Source organism: Megascapheus bottae, chromosome 10 (genome assembly GCF_031878675.1).
Source record: "Megascapheus bottae isolate mThoBot1 chromosome 10, mThoBot2.hap1, whole genome shotgun sequence".
NCBI lineage: Eukaryota > Metazoa > Chordata > Mammalia > Rodentia > Geomyidae > Megascapheus > Megascapheus bottae.
This window is the reverse complement of record NC_143518.1, coordinates 13,963,885-13,987,554: the sequence shown is the minus strand read 5'-3', so window position 1 is coordinate 13,987,554 and position 23,670 is coordinate 13,963,885. Positions and strand designations below refer to the sequence as shown.

Sequence of the window (23,670 nt, the reverse complement as noted above, 5' to 3'; positions counted from 1 at the left end):
CTGGTGAGGCAGTTACACAATGAATAACGAATGAGTAGCAACAGAAACCTAGCCAAGTGCCAATGGGAAAATTTAATCACTTCATTGATTGGGGTTGTAAAAAATCGAATTGCTTAGATTTGATGATCACATTTAATTGCTCTGCAGATTTTTTGTTAACTTTCTATTTAGTTTTATTCCACCATTTCTACCCTTTTAAAAAGAATTCAAATATCCATCAATTGTATCAGGGTTACTATTGCAAATGTAAGCGCTTAATTATTAGGAGGGATTTAGGTAAGTATTATTTACATAGATTTCTCAAATTACAATCAAACGAAAAATAAAGTGAAACCTTGATGAACTGAAAATTTAGAATCTATACTGTATCTGCATTATTCTTTACTGTTATAGAAACATCTGATCTATTCTAAATTGCTTTGAAAACTATATGCTGCTCTAATTTTACAATAGTAGTAAGGCTAGAAGTAAAAGAAGATAAATTGATAAAATGAAAGCACGAATAGGAAAGCTGAAAAAAATATTTTGCTGGGTGCCATTGGCTCATATTTGTAATCCTAGCTACTCAAGAGATTTGTGAATTGCAGTTGGTAGCCAGCCTGCACAGGAAAGTCTATTCAACACTTATCTTCAATTGACCACTACCAAAAAGAAAAACAAAAAAAGCTAGAAGTGAAGCTGTTTCTCAAGTGGGAGAGTGGGTAACTGAGCAAAATAAGTCATGGATAATACCTAGGCCATGATTTCCAAACCCGGGCAGGAATAACATTATAAAAATGGCAATACTGGGCCTGGAGTTTGGCCTAGTGGTGGAGTGCTTGCCTAGCATGCACGAGGACGGGGGTTCAATTCCTCGGTACCACATACATAGTAAAAAAAAATCAGAAGTGGTGATGAGGCTCAAGTGGTAGAGTGCTAGACTTGAGAAAGTCCAAGGACAGTGCTCAGGTTCTGAGCCCAAGCCTAGGACTGGGTTACAGCAATTCCACTACTTGGCATTTACCCAATCATCCAGAAACAAGGACATATGAAAGTCACTAGCACAGCGGTGTTCATTGCAGCACTATTTATGATAGCAAAGATATGGAACCAACCCAGATGTCCCTCAGTTGATAAGTGGATCAACAAGATGTGGTATTTATACACAATGGAATTCTATGCTGCTGTCAGAAAAAAACGACATGGTCCCATTTGTTAGGAAATGGAAAGATTTAGAAAAAAATCATATTAAGTAAAGTAAGCCAGACTCAAAGGAACATAGTCTCAATGGTTTCCCTCGTTTGCCGTAGTCAGTAGAAACCTTGGGCTCTCATAGCAGAGATTTGCAATAGAGCAAAACCTAGATCCATAAGGCCATACAATATGACATTAAATGAAAGGACCTCTAGGATATAGAAACAAAAGCCATGTAATGAGTGACTGTTGTCCTTAATGTACTATGTTATCTCTCATGTCTTTTGCTGTCCCTTGGTTATCTCATATTGTTACAGTATTTCGCTTTGTTATCTGATATATTGGAAATATGCGTATTTGGTTATTTGAAATTGGATAGGAAAGGGGGGGAAACAATATAAGGGTGGGGGGAGGGAAATTTGGACCAAGACATGAGAAAGGGTATCAATGTATGTGAAGTAATGCACCTTCCATCTGGCGAATGTAATGTAACCCTTGTATTAATTACAATAAAAAAAATATATGGAAAAAAATGGCACTACTGCCTGTGCCGTGGCTCACGCGTGTAATCCTAGCTACTCAAGAGGCTGAGATCTGAGGGTCGAAGTTCAAAGCCAGCCTGGGCACTAAAGGCTGTGAGACTCTTATCTCCAAATAACCACCAGGAAAATGGAAGTAACTCTGTGCTCAAGGAGTAGTTTGGTAGCCTTGAGCTGAATAGCTCAGGAAAACGCCCAGCCCCAGAGTTTAAGTCCTATGACCAACAACAATAACAAAAAAAGGCAATACTGCCCAAAGCTATCTACAAATGTAAGGAAATTCCTATCAAAATGAAAAAAAAAATCTTCAAAGACATTGAAGAAACAATCTTACAATTTCTCTGGAGTACTGGAAGACCCTGAATAGCAAAAACAATAAATAATCCTTAGCCAGAAAAATAATACAGGAGAAATATAAATACTAAAACTAAACTTCAAAGCCATAGTAATAAAATCAGCTTCAAACTTGCACATGAATAAGCCCAAAGACCAAGGAAGTGCAATAAAAGACACAGAAATGAACTATCTGATATACAGCCACATAATATTTGATAAGAGAGCCAAAAACCCAGGACGGAAGACAGCCTCTTTCACAAATGGTGCTGTCAGAATTAGTTATACATGTGCAAAAAACTAAAGTTAGAGCATTGTTTATCACATTGCACCCAAGTCAATTTTAAATACATCAACGACCTCAATGTCAGGTTAAATATCATGACAATATTACAGGAAGAGTTAAGGGAAACTCCTTGGCATGAGTCAAAACTTCCTAAGATCCAGAATCACAACAAACCAAAGAAACACTGGCTAAATGGTACTGCATCAAACTGAATAGTTTCTGCATGGCAACGGATACAGCTCACTTGATAAACAGAAAGTGCAAGAATGAGAGATTTTTACTAGCTATGCATCAGACAAGGCCTCATATCTAAAACATATTTAAAGCTCAAAAATTAAATTTCCCAAAACAAATCCTCTTTGAAACAATAAACCAATTGACATAGAAACTTCTCAGAAAAATGTCCAATAGGCACATGAAGAAATGTTCAACATCTTGGCCATGAAGGAAATGCAAATCAAAACAAGTGAGGTTCCACCTCACCTCAGGTAGAATGCTCATCATCAAGAAAACTAACAACAATAGATGCTGGAGGGGATGTGGCCCAAAAGGAACACTACTACATTGTTGCTGAGAATGTAAATATGTTCAAGCAGTCTGAAAGCAGTATGAAGGTTTCTCAAAAAACAGAACTTTCCAGAAATTCCACTTCTGGGCATTTATCCAATTGACCATAAACCAGGACACACTACACCTACCAACATAACCATGGTCATTACAGAATTATTTACTACTGTCAAGATATGGAATCAACCCATATATGTTTTATATTATTCCAAATTAATCATGGAAACATAAAATTCTCTAAGTGGTAGATAGTGAATCTATAGATAGAAAAATCTATGAGCAGAATCAAAATAGTGTTTCTATGTAGCAGAAGATTAGTGCAAACTTGAATTCTCTAGGCATTTCAATGAAGAACAAGAGGGTAGAATCAAGAAAGTTGTCAGAAGTTGTAAATGTCCACATTCAGCCTCTTCATAAGAAAGCTATCAGTGATGATCAGATATTTTCATACATGAACTCGGTTATCTTGGTCTAAGATGAGTTTGGAGATATTTGAAATGTGATAAAAGTGTTTACATACAGTTTGACACTGATACTATGAATGAGAATTTGATAATATTAAAGAATTAAAGAATATAAGTTCAAAAATAAAAGTTAAAAGATAATTTCAATCTTTGCGAACACTGATTTCATGTAGAAAAACCAGACTCTCACTAGTAAAGGGATAATGCGAAGTGGTTTGTGTGTGCAAATCCCTCTGTGATTTTTTTTATTGTCATTCTCATCATTAATATCATGTCCAAAATTTTTCCTTTTTTCTTTCTTTAAATTTAATTTAATTTTGTATAATCCGGGTAATGTATAGAGGGGTTACAATTACATTTTCCAGATATAGGTGTATTACTTCTCACACATTGTTTTCCTCTTTGTGATTTTTTAATAATAAAATCGAGGATGAAAATGTTTCTTAGGAATGTTGAATTTAACATTGTTCCCAATATGGGTTAATCTTTGAAATGTTATATTTTAACGAAAATGTTTGTAAATTTTAATTATGTTTATTTAAATCTAATTTTGTTAGTTTTAGGATAATAATTGCTAGTGCATTTTAGAAAGATATAACACAATGCCAGACAAAGCAAGACCTTTGCTAATATTTTAACTATTTGCAAATTTCAAGCTGACAGGAGAAGCAGTTTAATTAGTTAGCTGCTAATATCTATTTAAGTGAACAGCCAGGAATCTGTCTGTTTGATTAAAGATGAATAAACTAATGGCTAAGCCTTTGTTGTAATCTCCTCCTATTTCAGAACCATTTCAAAGTGAAACAGAAAACTGTACCTATGTGCAGAAAGAGAAATTTTAAAATTAGATAAAGAAAATAAGGGAGCCTCACAAAAGCTAATCCATATACAACACATGTTGGTACTGAAGTATCTGTATTTTAATGATAAATAAACATAAATGGCACATAAACTGCTTTTAAATATGATCCCTTCATAAAAGAATAATATTTTTTCAATAAGAAATAAGTTTTTTCACAATTGTATTTATTTTATTTTATTACCTTTTATATTTAAGCCAATAGGATTGTTGAAATGCTTCTTTATTATTATTATTATTGTTGTTGTTGTTGTTGTTGTTGTTGCTGTTGTTGTTGTTATTTTTGGTTGGTCATGGGGATTGGACTCTAGTCCTGGGTGCTGTACCTGATCTCTTCAGCTCAAGATTACCACTCTATTCCTTGAGCTACAATACCACTTACAGTTTTCTGGTGATTAATTGGAGAGAAGAGTCTCATTGAATTTAGTGCTCTGGCTGGTTTTGAACTTTGATCCTCGGATCCCAGTCTCCTGAGTAGCTAGCAATAGAGGCATAAGCCACAGAGCCCAGTTTTTATTGACATTTTTCTAAGCTTGTTGCTACAATAGGTAGTACACATTTCATATTATACTGATTTATTAGGATATTTGAATAAATATACTGAAAAATTTTATGCTAAATACATCACCTTTCTGTTTTTAATTACTACAACAGTCACTGAGCATTCTATATATTGTCAACATTCATGGTGTATCTAAATATTCTATGCAACTCAATACTATAGGAAAATTTTAAGCATAAATGCTCCAATTTGGGACAGGGAGTTTGGCCTAGTGATAGGGTGCTTGCCTAGCATGCACCAACCAAGACCCAGGTTTGATTCCTCGGTATCACATATGGTGCTCCTCTCCTCTCCGGGGCAGCAACACCGGAACGGGGAGGGACACGCAGGGCCAGCCTGTAGTCCCCCGGGAGCTGAGCGAGATGGTAAGTGTCAAAGACCCAGCCCTCCCCCAATCACCGGGGAAGAAAGAACCAAGCTGAGTCAGAAGCAGTGTTAACCATGAAAGCGCATCAGATCTCTCTGCTGATCTCTGCTGATCTCTGATGCTCTCTGATGCTCTCTTCACTTTATTGCGTCAGACAATTAGTTATATACTGTTAGGGTAGGAGAAGGTGGGCACTGGGAAGCTAGCCAATAGGAAGAGGGCCTCTGTGCTACCACTAAGGGTCTGGGTGGGGCTTTCAGGTACTGGGCAGGACAGGTGCAGGAAAGCGCGTGAGACTTGAGCTGCTGCCGAGACCCGCGAAACTGCGGGGGGTTCAATCGAGTCAGGTACACAGAGATGCCTTAAGAGAGGTATGCAAAAGACCGAATGCCTGGTCAAAGCCCTTTAATTGCAGCTGAGCCAGAATCAGGCCTCAGAGATGGAGGCTAGGCCCCAACACACATACATAGAAAAAAATCCAGAAATGGTGCTGAGGCTTAAGTAATAGAGCTCTAGCTTTGAGAAATTCCAAGGACAGTGCTCAGGCCCTGCGTTCAAACCCAGGACAGGTAAAAAAATGCTCCAATTGATGAATTTCACTCAATTTTTACAGGCTCATGAAGATTTTATAAATATGACTTTTGTTGCTAGCATATATTATAATTGATCAGATTAACTTCCACTTCTTTCTCTTTCTATTCCCCAAACATCTCTCCAGTAAGTTTTAGTGGGTATCTTTATAAATAGACAATATTTTTACATCTTGTTCATATTCATCCTGGTTTCCCTCTCCTCCCCAACATCCACCAAACAGTCGCTCAAATAAACTCATGCAATAAATCTAACATAAGTGCATATAATCATACATGAAGATATATGTCTACATACATCATACATGTATATATGTATAGTCATGTATATGTATATTTCTATATACAAATAAATGTGCATAGGTGTATGTAAATATGCATGTATATGTACACAGGTCTATATCTATGTTTTAAATTTACAAATGAAAGAAAACAGTCATTAGTTGTCTTTCTGAATACATCTTTGTTAATAGGATGATTGCCAATCTAACTTCATTTTCAGATTTAAAAAAAAGTTTTATTTTTTATGGAAATATTTCATTGTGTTTGGATTACTCTTTGTGCCTTTTAATCAGTTCAGGGTCACCTCGTCTGATTATATAGTTTAAATATTGTGAATAGTGGTTCAGTAAACAAGGATTCTTATTGAATCCTTTATTTTTCTCATGAGAAAATTAAGATAAAAATTAGGAAGATTCTATATAAAAAGAGTGATCTATTTACAGACAGTGAAGAGGTAAAATCTATGGTAAGTTGAAAATAAGTAAGTATAAATTCTATTTTTAATTTTGGAATGCAAAATTTAAATGATACCATGAAAATTTCTATTATTACCCAATTGTATTCATTAAATAAATGATTTAATATACTAACCTAGATTTTAAGTCTACATTTAATAACTGGAGTTTGTAATGTTGGAATTATATAGAAATGTTTCTTTAGTTATTTTAAGTAAAGGTCAAAACAGACATACTAAACCTAATTTCTTGATCTTCTTCTACATACAATGAAGATAATATAAATTTGTTCATTCAGCTTCTACTGAAACACACATACAGACACAAACACACACACACACATTCACACACACACACACACACACACACACACACACACACACACACACACCAAGGAAATCCTAGAAGGAATATTCATTTTTTTCTACTAGTTTTAAACTTTGAATTTTGGAAAATTGGAAATAAAATCAGACAATTGGACAGCCCACAATATTGATCAGAAAGATCAATTTCAGCAATTTTGTTTTTTGTTTTTGTTTATTTGTTTTCGTGGAGGAGCAAGTAATGGGAGTTGAACTCAGGGTCTGGGTCTTGATTTCCTTTGCTCAAGTCTAGGACACTATCACTTTGAGCCTCAGTGCCGCTTACATATTTTTCGTGGTTGATAATTGGAGATAAGAAGCTCAAGGACTTTCCTGTCTGGACTGTTTTTGACCCAGGACTCTCATATATCTTCCTACTTAGTAGCTAGGATTGCAGGCATGAGCTTCCAGCACCTTGCTAATTTTGGCAGATTTACTTAGAAGAATGCTACAGAAATCATGACTTAGAAGAATTAGAGTGCTAGGAATATTGAGTTTGAGAAGAATAAAATAAAGTATTTAAATTCCAAAAGTATATAGTTGTTAATTCCTCATAGGTAAATATATGAGCTAGCAGTTTTATTGTCTAATTTCAATAACAGCAAACGCAAATGAAATATTTAGTTAAAATTGTTTTGAAGCCCTAATTTTTATAAAGCCTTGCTTATAATCATGAGTTTATATTCAATTTACATTAGAACTAATTCTTCTGAACATGAAGTACTGTCTCCAAACTCTTGAATTAATATTTTTATACTTGCCTAAGACATATGCAATGTCAAAAATATTTAAAATATGAACTCATACATGTACTCAAGTTGTCAATTAGGATTAAAAAGCAAAGCATGAAATTAATTATGTGGCTTAACTTTAAAAATACATATGCTACTAGAGTTATGCAAATATATTCAAATGTATTATTGCTATATATTTACTTATATATGTACTAAATACATTATTTACATAATCTATTATGTTTGTTATCTTTAAATAGACATATTCATTTTCTGTAAAATAATTACCTAGAATAATTTAGTAGGTGAAAATATTTATAGGATCTCAGAAAACAACTGCAAAGTTACCTCTTCAATGTAAAATAACAGAAGCAGAAAATAGTGAGAATCCTCTAGGACTATAAAGGAGAGTCAAACGGCAGAAATGGCTTGTTGAAGTGGCTCTCACTTATAATCCTAGCAACTCAAGAGGCTGAAATCTGAGGATCCAGTTTCAAAGCCAGCTTGGGTACTAAAAACCCAAAGACAATGATTTTCAGTTAACCACTTGAAAGAGGAAGTGGAGCAGTGTGCTCAAGGGGTAGGGAAGTAACTTTAAGCTGAAGAGCTCAGGGTCAGTGGCCAGGCCCAGAGTTCAAGCCCGGTATCCCACAAAAAAATAAAGGCAAAAATAAACTAAATATACAAAATAAATTATTTATATAGAAATATAGATATGTGCTTCCTTCATGGCATTTATGTTTCAGAGGAACCAGAAAGTTATTGTGGTAGAACTGGTAAAATTATTTCAGGACATAATGAAAAAACAACTTTATACACATTGGATTAAGTAATCTATATTTAAAATATACAAGTTAAGGCTATTTGGTAAGATTGTAAAATATTCTAAAATACAGAAATATACTTATTTTATAAAATGTGTTGAAGTTTTGTGAAGATTAGAATAAAATGAAGCATATAAATACTCAACGGATGCTTTATGAAGTACATTACCAATTATTGTAGAAAATTTAGTGTGATGGCACTAATTATTATGCTTAAATGACCACTTGTCAGCCCTAGCCTTCTTTTGTCTGTTTAATTTATAATGCACAGGACTATTACTGGGTACATGTGGCTTCCACTCATAATCCTAGGTACTCCGAGGCTGAGATATGGAAGTCATACCTAACATGAAAGTCCTTGAGACTCTTATTGCCAGTTAACCACCAAAATGCCATAAATGGAGCTATGGCTCACGTGACATAGTACTAACCTTGAACTAAAAAGTTCAGGGTCAGTATGTGGTCCCCAGGGCAGCCCCCCAAAAAAATAACAACAGTAGCACGAAAAAAACCAAATAAGTATTATATGTTTTTTCACATAAAGATTATGGTCTGGTGTGTGTGTGTGTGTGTGTGTGTGTGTATGTGTGTGTGCTGGGAATGGGGTTGGGGAGTTTTGGTGGCTTGAACCCAGTGTCAAGATGTTTTCCTTGAGCTGTTTTGTTTTGTTTTGGTTTTGGTTTTGGTTTTATTTTCTTGTTCAAGGCTTCACTCTACCACTTTAAGCCACAGCTCCACTTCTGGCTTGACAAAATTGATTAGAGATAGGCGTCTCACGGACTTTGCTGCCAAGGTTGGCTTCTAAACATGATCCTCAGGTCTCAGTCTCCTGAGTAGCTACAATTAAAGATGTGAATCAGTATTGCCTGGGGAAAATCATTTTAGGAAATGTCCTAGAGGATATATTACATGATATGGTATTATTAAAAATCTGACTGCATTGCAGGTTGCTAATGAGAATTAGCCTATTTCCCTTTTGAGTAAAATATACTTATTGTTTCAGGTAACACTATTACAAGATGCATGTCCAGAAAGCGATATGAGTAGCTGGGGTAGAAACATCATGAGATTTCAGCATGGACAAATTTAGAGAGATCCTAGTCAAAGACAAAATCAACAACAACAAGAACAGCAACAAAACGTGCTATGGTGTGGCTCACATCTAGTACATATAAGGCATCACATTTATCTTTACTACCCTAAGAAAGAAAACATAAGAAAAATAAGATGAGCCTGTTCATGTTCCCTATTGCAACAGAGAATATTTACTTTCTTATATTCATTTTTTCCATGAAGGAAAATTTAAACATTAGATAATTTCTTTTTTATATTCACCAGTAATTTGTAAGGCTTTTAATAATAGTCTAAACTTATTTTTAATTCATTTTTGTAAAAACATAAGGAAAGTAAACTTTTTTTCCCTTGATCCTATGGCTTGTTTGTTTGTTTGTTTGTTTGTTTTGCTCACGGTTACCATTCTAACATTTCTGACATTTTTGATGGGCAAGTGGAGATAAGAATCTCAGGCAGCGGGCCGGGAGTTTGGCCTAGTGGTAGAGTGCTTGCCTAGCATGCACGATGACCCGGGTTTGATTCCTCCGTACCACATACATAGAAAAAAGCTGCAAGTGGTGCTGAGGCTCAAGTGGTAGAGCTCAAGCCTTGAGAAAGTCCAAGGACAGTGCTCAGGCCCTGAGCTCAAGCCCAGGATTGGCAAAAAAAAAAAAAAAAAAAAAAAAAAAAAAAAAGAATCTCAAGTAGCATAAGTTGTTCTCTGTGTCAACGGAAACCAACGTCCCATTAGAGAAGCCAGAACATTTGCTTCCCTTTAAATGTTTTTTTCTTTGATTTTCTTGCCAATCTGTAGATAGGAAGGAATAGTCACTAAAGAGCCAAATTTAAATATGTGAGGAAATAGCAAGAGAAGAACATTCACATTTTAAATCCTCTAATTCAGAGATCTACCAATTAATTAACCTTGACATCATGCATTTCTTGAGGATAACATAAAAATCCATTATATACACATAGCTTTAAAAACAAAACATTTTAGGTTACAGAAGGAGATCTTTAGAAAAGAGATAAACAATTTTAATTTTATTTTGCTTGCAATCCTAGTAATCTTTGATGGCAGTAATCATTCCATGATCCTTAAACATACTTTACATGTACAATGTTTGCTTTTCAGGAAGCATGCCCAATAATATTGCACAGTTGATGAAAGTAATACTAATCCATAGTAGAATGAGACTGATAACATTAGTATGTTATACAGTCTCTCAAAATAATAAAACAAGTATACAAGCATAAGAAAATGTTAATTTCCTATCTGCATCTTAAATATTCATAGATTCCTGTTTGTGTCTGTAAGAAATTTTCTCTAATTATTTTGAATCTCAATGAAAGACAAATACAAAATCAAATTCCAGAAAGGTAATATAATTCTTGGATTTGACCCTCTCTAGCTTCTCAAAAATAAGGTGTATTTTCAAGGGGTAAACATATGGATCCTTTGTATTATATTGATAGGTAAATAGCATTCTCTGAAATTATTAAAAATGATCACTGGACAAATAAAATCACTTTACCAATTCTAAAGGAATTCTAATTAAATATTATACATTTCATAGCAACTATCAGTGATCACAGAATCACTATAAGTCTTTGAAAATGTTTGTAGAAATGTATAAGTCAGGTCAAAGGTATAAGGAATGATCCAACCTTTTGCTCATAAATATTCTGCATATCCAAACATGCTTCCTCAGGCTACGAAGGTAAAGACATGGCAATTATGAGCTCAGAGTTAATGAAGTTCTTTGAGAATTGCATCCTATAATGACTGAAGATACATAAGAAACTTTGGGAACCATCTGTAAACATTCCCATTTTCTAGTCACCAGAAGCTCATAGCTATAATCTTAGCCAGCCCAAGCAGATCTAAGTCAGCCCAAGCTGATAAATTTACAAGATATTTATCTCTGATATATCAGTTAAAGTTAAAAGGCAGATGTCTGGATCAGCTATTACAGGGAAAGCTGTAAACAAAAGAATCTATGTAAGAGTACAAGGCCTTCACTTCATGCCCCAAGGGGGAGATGTCTTTGTCTTTCCTTTATTTTATGTTTTTTAATTTTTTAATTACGTTTCACCAGTGTGATTCACAGATGCATTTTCTTTAACTGGGAAAGCAAAGTCACACCACTTTAGCAACGTTAGCTGACAGCCTCAGCAGCCATACCGCAACAATCCCACACATAAGACAACACTTTGGACTTTAGCTGGAAAGGCAGAATGTTATGCAATCATATTTTTAGTATCAGTTTGACAAACTTATGAAACCCTTGCAGAAAGCAAACTTGCTAGACATTCAGACAATCTTATATTCAAGAAGCTTTACTCATTCTGAAAGGGAAAACTGACTCAAACAACATTAAAATTCCTACTGTGGATGGGTTCCATTTAAATATTAGATTCTATACTTTTTTTTTTCCTTTTTAAACATGTAATAATGCTTTGGCTTTGCTGACTAAGGAGAGTTTTATCTTTCAAAAACAAATCAGTAATTATTTGGTGATGGTGGAATTTGTTTAGAACTCTTAATCTCTTCTGTAAGTATAGATTACTTATAGGATTTACAATTTTTCATAATGCTTTAGGGAATAGTGCATACAGACCGATAACCTGTGTTATTGGTGAGCACAAAATATAGAATCCAACATTTATGTAATAATGGGTACAAAGACGCCAACTTGCACAAACATACAACTACAAAATAAAAATTTGCTTCTTCATAAACTAAGAAATAATCTGCAGCGATAACCTTACATAAACCATTATCTACAGTACAAATCAATACCATCTAGTTCATTGAGGCAATCATTTGCAAACTCCTCCTTGAATGAATATATTGAATGAGCTTCAGGGAAGCAAACAGACATTGTTATACTCAATAGATGAGTTGCATATGCATATATATACACATATATATAGATTTTATTAATATTTCAAATATAAAGGAGTAACAAAAGTTAAATTTATACATCTTAACTCCTGTTTTCTTTTATCTTTACAAATATTTTCAACTCATGTCCTATTATTTTAATTCATCCCATTATTGCTTTCTCCAATATCTCAATAAAATATTACTTGTCCGTTTAAAAAAGATGACATGGGACTTTATTTTCAAGGTTCTGAGATCTGAAGTTAACAGTTTGAAGTCACCTCTAACAGAAAAAAAAAAAAAATCCATGAAAGTGTTATCTCCAATTGACCAGCAAGAATTAGGAAGTGGAGCTATGGCTCAGCTGGTAGTGTGCTAGTTTTTGAGAAAAGGAGCTAAGAGGCAGTGCTAGGACCTTGAGTTCAAGTCCCAGTTACACCACACTAAAAGAGAAAGAAGGAAGAGATAAAGACAGACAGGGGGGGATTGAAGTGAAAGAGGAATAAAAGGAGGGGGGGAAGGAGAAAGAAAGCAGGAGGAGGAAGGGAAGGAAGGAAGGAAGGAAGGAAGGAAGGAAGGAAGGAAGGAAGGAAGGAAGGAAGGAAGGAAAGGAGGGATACTATTTAGTGAAAGAAAGGTAACATAGTAAGGTATAACTTAAAGAGGAAAAGCAGTTTGAGAAATTTTCACTTAAAGTTGTTGGCTACTCATAATGGGAAGTTTAGTCTTGTATTCTGTACTTACTTATAGGCAGTATAGTATCTAAGAGTGATACATAAGTGGTCACCAACGTATATTTTTCACTCCAATAAATATTTTTAAATAGGAAGGAAGTATCACAATAGTGCAGAGTCCATAATAACCCTTCCAAATATTTTCTTAGGAAAACAAGATGATTGGGAAGAGATGGGGTGAGGGAAATGGGGACCAAAACATGAGAAGGGGTATCAGTGTGTGAGAAATTATACACCTACGACCCTCTATACATAATCCCAACAATAATAAAAAAAGGACTTCATTAGAACAAAACCTTCAAGAATGATATATTTTGTTATTACTTTCCCTTGGTTTCATACCTGTATATCTTGTATCGCGTGCTAAATCCCTGCCGGCTTCGATCCACAAAATCTGTGTATTCCTGTGAGCGATGAAAAGGTCCCTTATCCGAGAGGAGCCAGTCGAAGGGGCTTGTGGCATGCTGGTCCGAAACAGCAGCAACCGCTAAAACCCAGCAATGAAGACTCAGTGCTATCCACTCCCATAGAGCCATCAGAGAGAACAATTCAACACCAGCTCTGCTCCGCCATATCATGCTTCCACTGCGAACGTAGAGCCTTCATTCTCTTAGCTTTCCCTCAACACCTAGACAAAAACACACAGGCGAGTCATTAGTCCCTGGAGCAGCCATTTCTCCCATTTAAGGCCCTGAAGTAGCTAATGCAATCTATAGTAGTTAATGTAAATAAGATGACTGCAAAAGTGAACCAGAACCCACACACAAGAATTTTCATCAGCACCTACATCTTTCGTGATTTGTAGTCAGTAATAAAAATAAGTCACCAGGTCATTACAGGATGTAAAAACCATATCATCTAAGGAATTCTTGCAACCTAAGGAATGACCAACCAAAGATACAATTAATATTTGTTTTTTCTGATTAAATATATATATTTTTTAGAAATTGGGTAGAATGAAAATAGCATGGTGAAATAATTATGACATGACATTATAATAATGGAAATACTTAAATTTGCATTTTATATTTCTATTCATGTATCTTTTCCATAATGTAGTTAACATTTGATATTTATTTATGAGTTCAAGAAACTTCAGTATAAAATATTGGTTCACATATATTCAGGAATATATGGTGATATATGATGGATCAATCAATTTATTGATCAATAGACATATATAGATAGATATGTGGATGAGTGTAGGACAGTAGATAAAATTGCATGACAATAGAATGTGGGAGAATAGATGAAGAGTACAAGTCCCAAAATATTAAGGATAAACTGCTGTCCTGTTTATTTTTAAATAAAATCGTAATTATTTCTTGAGCCTTAAATTTTTTTTTCTGTGTTATCTTATTCATGAGATAAAAATAATTAGATATGCACAATTCATATGTTTGTACATACTTATGGATCTAATTCATTCAGTAACTTTGACAATGCTTGCACTGTATTGTATCCATGAATAACTTAAGTCTTAAACATGTAATCCCAGGGTGCAACGCAATGTGTCTTGACATCAATAAGCATACGTATCCAACAATACAAGGACGAATCCAACCATAGAAGGATCAACTTTTGTTACTCAGGGTTTTATATAATGTTTCAATTATAAAATAGAGTACTACCTCAAAACAGAAACACAATAGGTGACCTAGACCATCTGATTCAACATTTTGCCCCCTACAAAACTAAAGAAGACCTATCTGTCAAACAGAAGTGCTTTGATTCACAAACAGTACCCTGCTTTGGTGATCTGGCGGTAGTGATTTTTGTAAGCAACATAGGAAATCTAAATATCTGATAATCATTTTTGAGTGATTTATTGTAAAAAGGCATAGAAATATAGGGGAAGAGATGAGAGATTCTGAATTTCAATTAGCTATGTGAATATAACATTATTACATGAATCAACTCATGGAATTTCTACCTCTGCTAAAGAATATTAAACATATTTCCATAATGTCTTCCTTTTTTTTCTTTTGCCTTTCCTGATAGACAACATCATCAGATATATATCCATATATACATACATTACATACATATATTACTATATGGGAAAATAGAAATTATGTGTATAGGGTGGTCTACAAGCAATACAAATAAATTTATTACTAATAAGGTTCATTCATGTATATTTTTCAGCTTCTGATACTTGGGTATGTGTTGCCTTTTTGTTGAAAAATGAATTTATCCTGTGGAACTATCATCAATCATAATCAAATTTAAGATTATTTGGACCACTTAAAGCCATTATTTAGGATATTTTCGCTTGTTTGTTTTGTGCTGGTAAACTGGGCTTTAACTCAGAGCCACTTGAGACATGTCTCCAGTTGTCATTTTTCTTATTAATGGAGATGATGTCTCACTGACTTTATTGAACAGGCTGGATTGAAATAATAACCCTCCAAGATTCAGCTTTCTTTGTGTCTAGGATTAGAGACATAGTGTAGAGCTTTAAGTTCTTCTGGAGTAGTCTTTGAGAAATTTTTCTTTGAGAGTTATGAAATAGAGGATAGAATTCATAAGAAAAGGACCCTATTTTCCAATTATCCTCTGAATTAATTGTCATTAGACATAAAATTAACTAACAAACAGACTTAATTACCTTTTGGGAACAAAATGAGATAATTGCACATGTGAATCACAGTAATATAAATAGCAATTTTTAAATTATCACTGACTGACCATAATTAGTTTTTTGTATGGTGATTTAATAGCCATATCAACTCTTCTATCAAAGATGATTTTCTAATAGACTTGCCAATGACAAAGGTTGTATTAGAGGTCTGTACCATACAAGATGTTAGAATATGTGTTGATTAAAACTAATGTAAACAGTTAGGTCTTTATGCATTATCAAGGAAATAAAAAATCAAATTTTTCTGCAGAAAAATTTATTTTGAATTCACTATCAGTGAATAAGTGAGCTATTGGACAAGTAATAAATTAATATCAATCTATAATATAATTTAGGATATGTAAATAAACATTTTTAAAACAAAATAATAATATTGGAAAACAAAAACTAATAATACATTATATAAAGATAAATTATGTATATTCTACTATATTTTATTAAAAAGTCATATTGCAGGCCAGGAGTTTGGACTAGTTGTAGAGTGCTTGCCTAGCATGCACGTAGACCGGGTTCGATTCCTGGGTACCACATGAGTCTCACAGTGGCTTTGAACTATGATCCTCAGCTCACAGCCATCGCCTGGCAGAAATTGTAGTTTTAAATTTTCATTGTCTAACAAGCAGTAATCATTCTCTAGGAAAAACTTCAGTCACTGCATTCTACAGTGAACAATCTATGTGCTAGAGGCTAATCTTGTAGAATGCAGTGACTGAAGTTTTTACTAGAGAATGATTACTGCTTGTTTGACAATGAAAATTTAAAACTACAATTTCTGCCAGGCGATGGCTGTTCATGTCAGTAATCCTAGCTACATTGGAGGATGTGAGCTGAGGATCATAGTTCAAAGCCACTGTGAGACTCTTAAATATAGTTAACCACCAGAATATCCAAAGTGGCCCCTGTGGTTCAAAGGGCTACGGTGCTAGCCTTGAGCTCAGGGACATCACTTAGGCCACCAATTTAAGCTCCACAACTGAACCCCACCCCCCAAAAAAAGAAAGCAACAACAAACAACTAAAATTTCTGGGTTTTTTTTTTCTCGTGTGCTGTTGGTAAGCTCAAATTCAGGCACTCTTCCTGAGCTATTTTGCTCAAGAATCGTGCTTTGTAACTTGAACTGCAGCTCCACTTGAATCCTTAAAAAGATATTTTTAATTTCATTTTATTGTCAGGGTGATGTACAGAGGGGTTACAGTTGCATTAGTCAGATAGCAGGTATGTTACTTCTTGAACATTGATACTGTTTATCTCCCACATTTTAGTGATCAATTGGAGAGAATATTGTCATATACTTTACTGCCTAGGATGGTTTTGAACTATGAGCAGCCTTCTGAATAGCTATGTTTACAGGAAAGAGACACCAGTTCTGTTTCTGCTTTTATATGTATATCTTGGTTGTATTTTGTTCATGTTAGAAATATTGCATGAGTTTTACTGGTGATTCACAATGTGCAAAGAATACTGTGAGAATTTTCTAGTTTTTAAAAATAAAAATTATATATGAAAGTTACAATTCTTAGTCAACAGTGAACATGAATCTCAATCCAGTTGGTTATGCTGTGTTTTCATTGTTGAATAGAGGAAATACAGACACCTGTGGAATCAAGTACTATTTCTAGTTTAGGAAGGTCATGAACCAGAGATAATGTTAAGTTAATGTTCCTCAAACACTGTAAGAGAGAAAGATAGGAATAATAATGTACTTTGTTATTTATACTGTTTTTTACAAAAAAATTAACAGCTAGTGATTCTTTTTGATATCTGAAACATTTACCTGAGTTTACTCTTTCAAAAGTATTCAATTTGATATATATATATATGTATATGAACATATACATTTATAAGTATATATATATATATATATATATATATATATATATATATATATATATATATTGGTGTCCCTACTGCTGTCCTACTTCTTTAGGGAAAAATGATACAAAGGAAGTAATATGTCTTAGAAAAAAGATTCTATGGTAAAAGTGTCAGAAAAAATGGCACTATAAATATAACTACTGATAACAGATAAAATTGGTATTTTCATTGTCACTTTTAATAAAATAAAATTGGGTATTAGAACATATAGAAGTAAAACATGAAGTAAAAATTAAAATAGAAATATATTATCTCAGGCAACTATAAAGAAGTAATCTGAGTAAATATTCATATATTTTCCCACTAGCTTATACTGTATAATTTATTGTGCTCTGTTAAGCTGATTCAGTCAACTAAATATGATTTCTTTTAGTAACTTCAATAGTAAATTTACTTATAAAATTCAGAAATCTATATTTCAGGCTTATATTTCATTTATTGTGTTGTAAATATATGAATGATCAGCTTGATTTAATTTTCTTACCTATTCTTCAGAGAAAATTGCAAGGTAAGGTTTTATTATTCAATCTTATAGCAAGATAGTATGTAGTAGTACCAAAAGAAAAATTATATACTCACATATAAATACACAGAACTAATTTCTTAAAATATACAGAACTAATCTCTAAGGCATAATAAAAATTCAGAAATTCAAAGATTGATATAATTTTTCTGAGATACAATTGAAATATTTAATCAGTTTTCTTCTGTTATGCAAAGACCGCAGAGAATGAAAAAGTATGAAGGATATTTCCAACAAGTGATATTTTAAGAAGTAATAGTGCAAAACTCAGCACTATACCTAAGATAAAAGTATAGTATAATGCCATTTCCAAAGAAAAACCTGAGAACAAAAATGAAAATAAATAATTTTCACAGGCATTACCTTTCTAGAATTGGATTTAAGTTGGAGAACTGATTGGTAAATTGTTAAATTTGAAGAATATATCTCACCAAAATAAGTGATGATATGCATCATTTTAATATATACTTATACAATTGAGTTTCACTTTTTAATATTCATACATATATGTATATGCAATTTAACCACCTGAAATAAAGTTTTCATGAATCTATGATTAAAACATATTTAAAATAAGTATCCCTTTATTTTGTGAAACATTGATTATAATCTATACTTTAAAATATCATATGACCTAAGGCTTTTGTCTCTTAGACATCAGAATTAAAATTATTTTATTAAAATTTATAATTTTTATTAAGATATGAAGTCATCACATATTTTTCCACAGGTAGGGTCACTTTTCATAGTGCTATTTGGAATTGTAATGATCATTCATCTGCGTTTCCCCAGGAAGGGGGAGTAATGATAGGTTGGTCTGTGTGCTTCTGTTGAAATAAACAATAAAATATAGAATTTGGAAGGATATTATTCTGACTTATAACTACACAGTGATCACCAGGAATATCTGGGAATTACAATAAAAATCAAGCTTTCTTTTCTTTGTGCATCAATTATTCTTTCAAAAAATGTAGCCATTTTAAAACATAAAGTAAAAATGTAGTTATTAAACCTAAACCAAACATGTATTCTTTAATTCCTATAATTATTTTAACCTGAATTTACCCAGTCATGAACTACACAAATTGAATGTAATACACACTTAGCCAAATTAGCAATTCTTCTTTCACATTTACAGACATATGTCCCAATGAGTTAATAACAACCTTAAATTCTCTTGATAAACCTAGGTGGGATACTATTAAAATAAGTATATATTAAATGTTCTCCCGTTCACGAGCCTTCTAAAATTTTGCAACGTACTGCTATTATTCTCCACACACTTTTTTTTCATACTGAGATTAGAGAGACCTGTTGCCAGGACTTGCATTTTAGAATTTCTTTTGGTCCCTAATATTAACATTATTTTGTATGTAATAATGTTTGGAAAGTGAATTTCTTATAAAACCTTCCTAGGCTATTATATTATAGCTGATTATGCTAGTTTCAAATCACACTTATTTATCCATTAATGATAGAGCATTGTACTTACTAGCCTTTTTCTTCCTCCACCCCAAACAACTGAGCTTCTTTTTTTAAAATATTTTTATTGTGATTAATAGAAAGGTTACATTATATTCACCAGATAGAAGGTGCATAACTTCACAAACATTGATACCCTTTCTCATGACATGGTCCCCATTTCCCTCCCCCCCCCCCCCCCGCTTAATTTCCCCCCTTCCCTATCCAATTTCAAATAACCAATTAAACACATATAAAATATATCAGATAACAAGTGAAATATTGTAACAATATGAGATAACCAAGGGATGGCAAAGAGATGAGAGATAGCGTAGTACATTAAGGACAATAGTCACTCATTATATGGCTTTTATTTCCTTATCCTGGAGGTCATAATCAGTAGAAACCTTGGGCTCTCCTAACAGAGATTTACAATAGAACAAAAATCTAGAGACATAAGGCCAAATAGTATGACACTAAATGTAAAAACTGAGCTTCTTTGTTTTAAATAATATTGAATAGGTTAAAGCAAGTTTTTTTTAATGTATCCTTCTCATTACTCAGCTGTTAAAATTGCATTCCAGAAAATTCTTCTACTTGATTATTCTAACTGAGCAGGCAATACAGTGGCTCTGAATTATAGCTTTAAGTGCTTTCCATCTTAATGAGGGTGAGTAGTCCTCTGAGGAGTATATACTGCAAAGAGAACTAATCTTCTGCTTGATCCTGTCAATAGTCTTGTCCTACCAAATAAAGAGGAAGTTATATGCTGCTTCCTAATGGTAGAACTGATTAGAAAAAAATCAGAAAGTGAATTCCATTCTGTAATTCTGTGCAGCTCCTTGGGGAAAAACTTCATAAAATCAGAAAGTATAATACTCACCTGGGTTAGCTGATTCATTAAAAAAAATTAAACAAAGATTGCTTATTTCAATGTAAAGTGATCATACAAAAATGTCATTGTGAGATCTGGATTGCACATAATAGGGAAAGTGGTCAGATGTTATAGAGTAAAGGGCAAATGAAAGATGTTTAGCAAATATATGTAGGTTTGTAGGAACCAATTTAGATTTAAATAGATTAAAGTCTAAGTCCTTTGATGGGAAGCCAGTCAGACTGCTCTGCATTCTCTTAAAAAAAAATCACTTTGAGACTGCTATGGGCATATTGCTCAGTAAGGTTTAGGAGAAGCCCCATGTTTCAGATAAAGAGAACATAGATATATGATTGTGTTCCTCATTATGGCCCACCTTCCAGGAGAGTCTGATAGCCCTGATATTAGCAAGAATTCTGATAGGGCTATTTAGCCAGATTAGCCCATACGTGTGACATTTTCTCTTCTAATTTCTCACCCATACATTGGTTGGTAGCAAATTCCTTGGTTTTCATGTTATTTGCAATTGTGAACTCAATAAAATGTGATTGTTTTTAAAAACTAGAATTTTGCACAGCATAAAGTCTATCTTATCATAAAGGTCAGGATGAATATGGTATAATTTCTGCCATTATTTTGGTAGTGTTTTAGAGCAGAAAGCTTACAGTTTGTGAAAAGAAAATGTTTATTATCATTTATTTTTTATTTACATAACATCTCTTTTAAAGAAATCTCAAGACTATGGTTAATTTCAAAAGTTTTCATAGACTGTGTGGTGCCAGAGGCTCACCTTGGTAATCCTAGCTATGCAGGAGAGTGAGATTAGAGGATTTAAGTGTAAACCCAATCTAAGCAGTAAAATTCATGAGACTCAATCTTCAATTAATCAGTAAATAATCTAGCCTGGAGGCATGGATCAATGGGTAGTGTGCCAGCTGTAACCAAGCAAAGCACTAAAACTTTCTTCAGCAACAGATTTATGCAAGTTTATTCTATATTTCTGTCCTTGACTTTGTGGACCATGTCCTCACATTTGATTTTACAAGGATTTAAGTTTCTGTGTGTGTGTGTGTGTGTGTGTGTGTGTGTGTGTGTGTGTGTTACATATAATAATACTATATAGAAAATGGAACAATATCACCTATTCAACAGAAACATTGCTTATCTTGCAATTAAGGGTGCACAAATGTATGGTACATAAGAAAAAGACTGAGTAGTATGATAAAATAAAAAAAATGAATAAATCCAGCAATGGGACCAAAGAATTAAGGACAAATAAACAAATAGGACAGGTAAAATAAGTTGCAAAATCAGAAGTTATTTCACAGAGTGTTATAAATAAGAAGTCCTGAAAGGACACACAGGAAAAAAAAATGTGTAGTCTTCAAGGATGATTCAGTAAACTGCTGATTGTGCTATAGAATCTTTAGATTCTTTTTCTCACATATAATAAAATTAAGCCTGTAGATTTATAATCAGGAGTTTGCCATTATGAATACTGTCAGTTTCTCCTGAACATTTCTTCCTGTAGGAGCATCACTTCTAACAGGAGACCAATTACACTATGAATTAGGCAGCATAAAAATAGGCAAATGACAGCATTATTTACTATAACAAAGATATGGAACCAACCCAGATGCTCCCCCCTTCGTAGATGATTGGATCAAAAAGATATGGTATTTATATACAATGGAATTCTATGCTGCCATCAGAAAGAACGGCATTGCCCCATTTATAAGGGAATGGAAAGATACGGAAAAAATCATATTAAGGGAAGTAAGCCAGACCCAAAAGAACATAGGCTCAATGATTTCCCTCATTTGTAATAATTAGTACAAACTTAAGACTCTCCTAGCAGAGGATTACAATAGCTCAAACCCTAGATACATAACACCATATAGGATGAGGCTAAATGAAAGGACCTCCAGGACATAGAAACAAGAGCTTAGTTATGAGTGACTGTTCTTAATGTACTATGTTTTTCTCTCTTGTGTTGACCTTTGGTTAATCTCATATTGTTACAGTATCTGACTTTGTTACCTAATATATTATATATATATGTATATATACATTAATTTGTTTATTTGAAATAGGAGTGGAAAAGATGCGGAGAGGGGGTGGGGGAAGAAAAATGCAGATAAAAACATGAGAAGGGGTATCAATGTGTGAGAAGTAACACACTTTATATCTGGCAAATGTAACTGTAACCCCTCTCTCTCTATATATATATATAAAAGGCAAATGGACTGTTTTATTTACTGATGTATCTGTAGCACCAAAAAGAGGACCTGGTAAGTAGATGCTCCTTAGTACATGGATACTTTCCACTAATGAATACGTGTGTGTGTGTGTGTGTGTGTGTGTGTGTGTGTGACAGAGACAGAGACAGACAGAGACAGCATGCAAGCATGGGCACACTTTAGAATGTTAATCTGAATTTTATTAATTTCAACAGCTGGCATCAAGTGAAATATTCCACTGAAATATTTTCATACCAAGGAAAACAATATGTATCTTTAAAAACAATCAAAAAGGGCCTGGAGTTTGACCTAATGGTAGAGTGCTTGCCTATCATGCACAAAGAACGGGGTTCGATTTCTTGGCACCACATACATAAATAAAAGCTAGAAGGGGTGCTGTGGCTCAAGGGTAGAGCTCTAACCTTGAGAAAATTCCAAGGACAGTGTTCAGGCCCTGAGTTAAAGCCCCAAAACTGACCAAAAAATAGCAAAGAAAATAAGATAACATCTCAGTCATCACTCAGAAATTTTATTACTGTTTTCAAACATGGCCTATTTTCTCCATGACTCTTCAATAGATACCTTGAAAACCACAGATAGAAAATATATTTTTGCTCACCTTTAATGGTGAGGAATTAACAATCTTCTTCCAAACATAATTAGGTTTACAATATCACAATTGGATTCGTGTGAAAATAAGATGAGTGGCAAAGCATTACATTTGTTTTAGTAGATTAATTAAAAGTAAGTTTAATTCAAATAGCAATGAATTTCAAGCATTTCATGAGCAATAGCTATTTTCATTGCCATATTCCCTAGATTTATCTCAGCCCACACAATTCATAGGACATAGATTACACATACTGTATCAGAAAAAACAAAAGAAAAAAATAACAAATCAATTCTAGATTAAGGTTTTTATTCATATTTCTAACACTGCAATGCTTTGTAGCTTGTCTAGCTAGCTTTCTTATTAATAATA

General features: G+C 33.6%; 1 protein-coding gene across 2 annotated transcripts in view; it reads right to left on the bottom strand.

The window, feature by feature from the left end:
- Brinp3 (BMP/retinoic acid inducible neural specific 3) overlaps positions 1-23,670 on the bottom strand; it is a 357,146-nt gene that overhangs the window by 322,779 nt on the left and 10,697 nt on the right. For both annotated transcript variants that reach the window (XM_090340206.1, XM_090340205.1), the window contains exon 2: positions 13,414-13,699. In XM_090340206.1, the coding sequence (XP_090196332.1) occupies positions 13,414-13,649 (236 nt within the window). In that variant the 5' untranslated portion in view covers positions 13,650-13,699. The remainder of the gene's footprint in view (positions 1-13,413; positions 13,700-23,670) is intronic.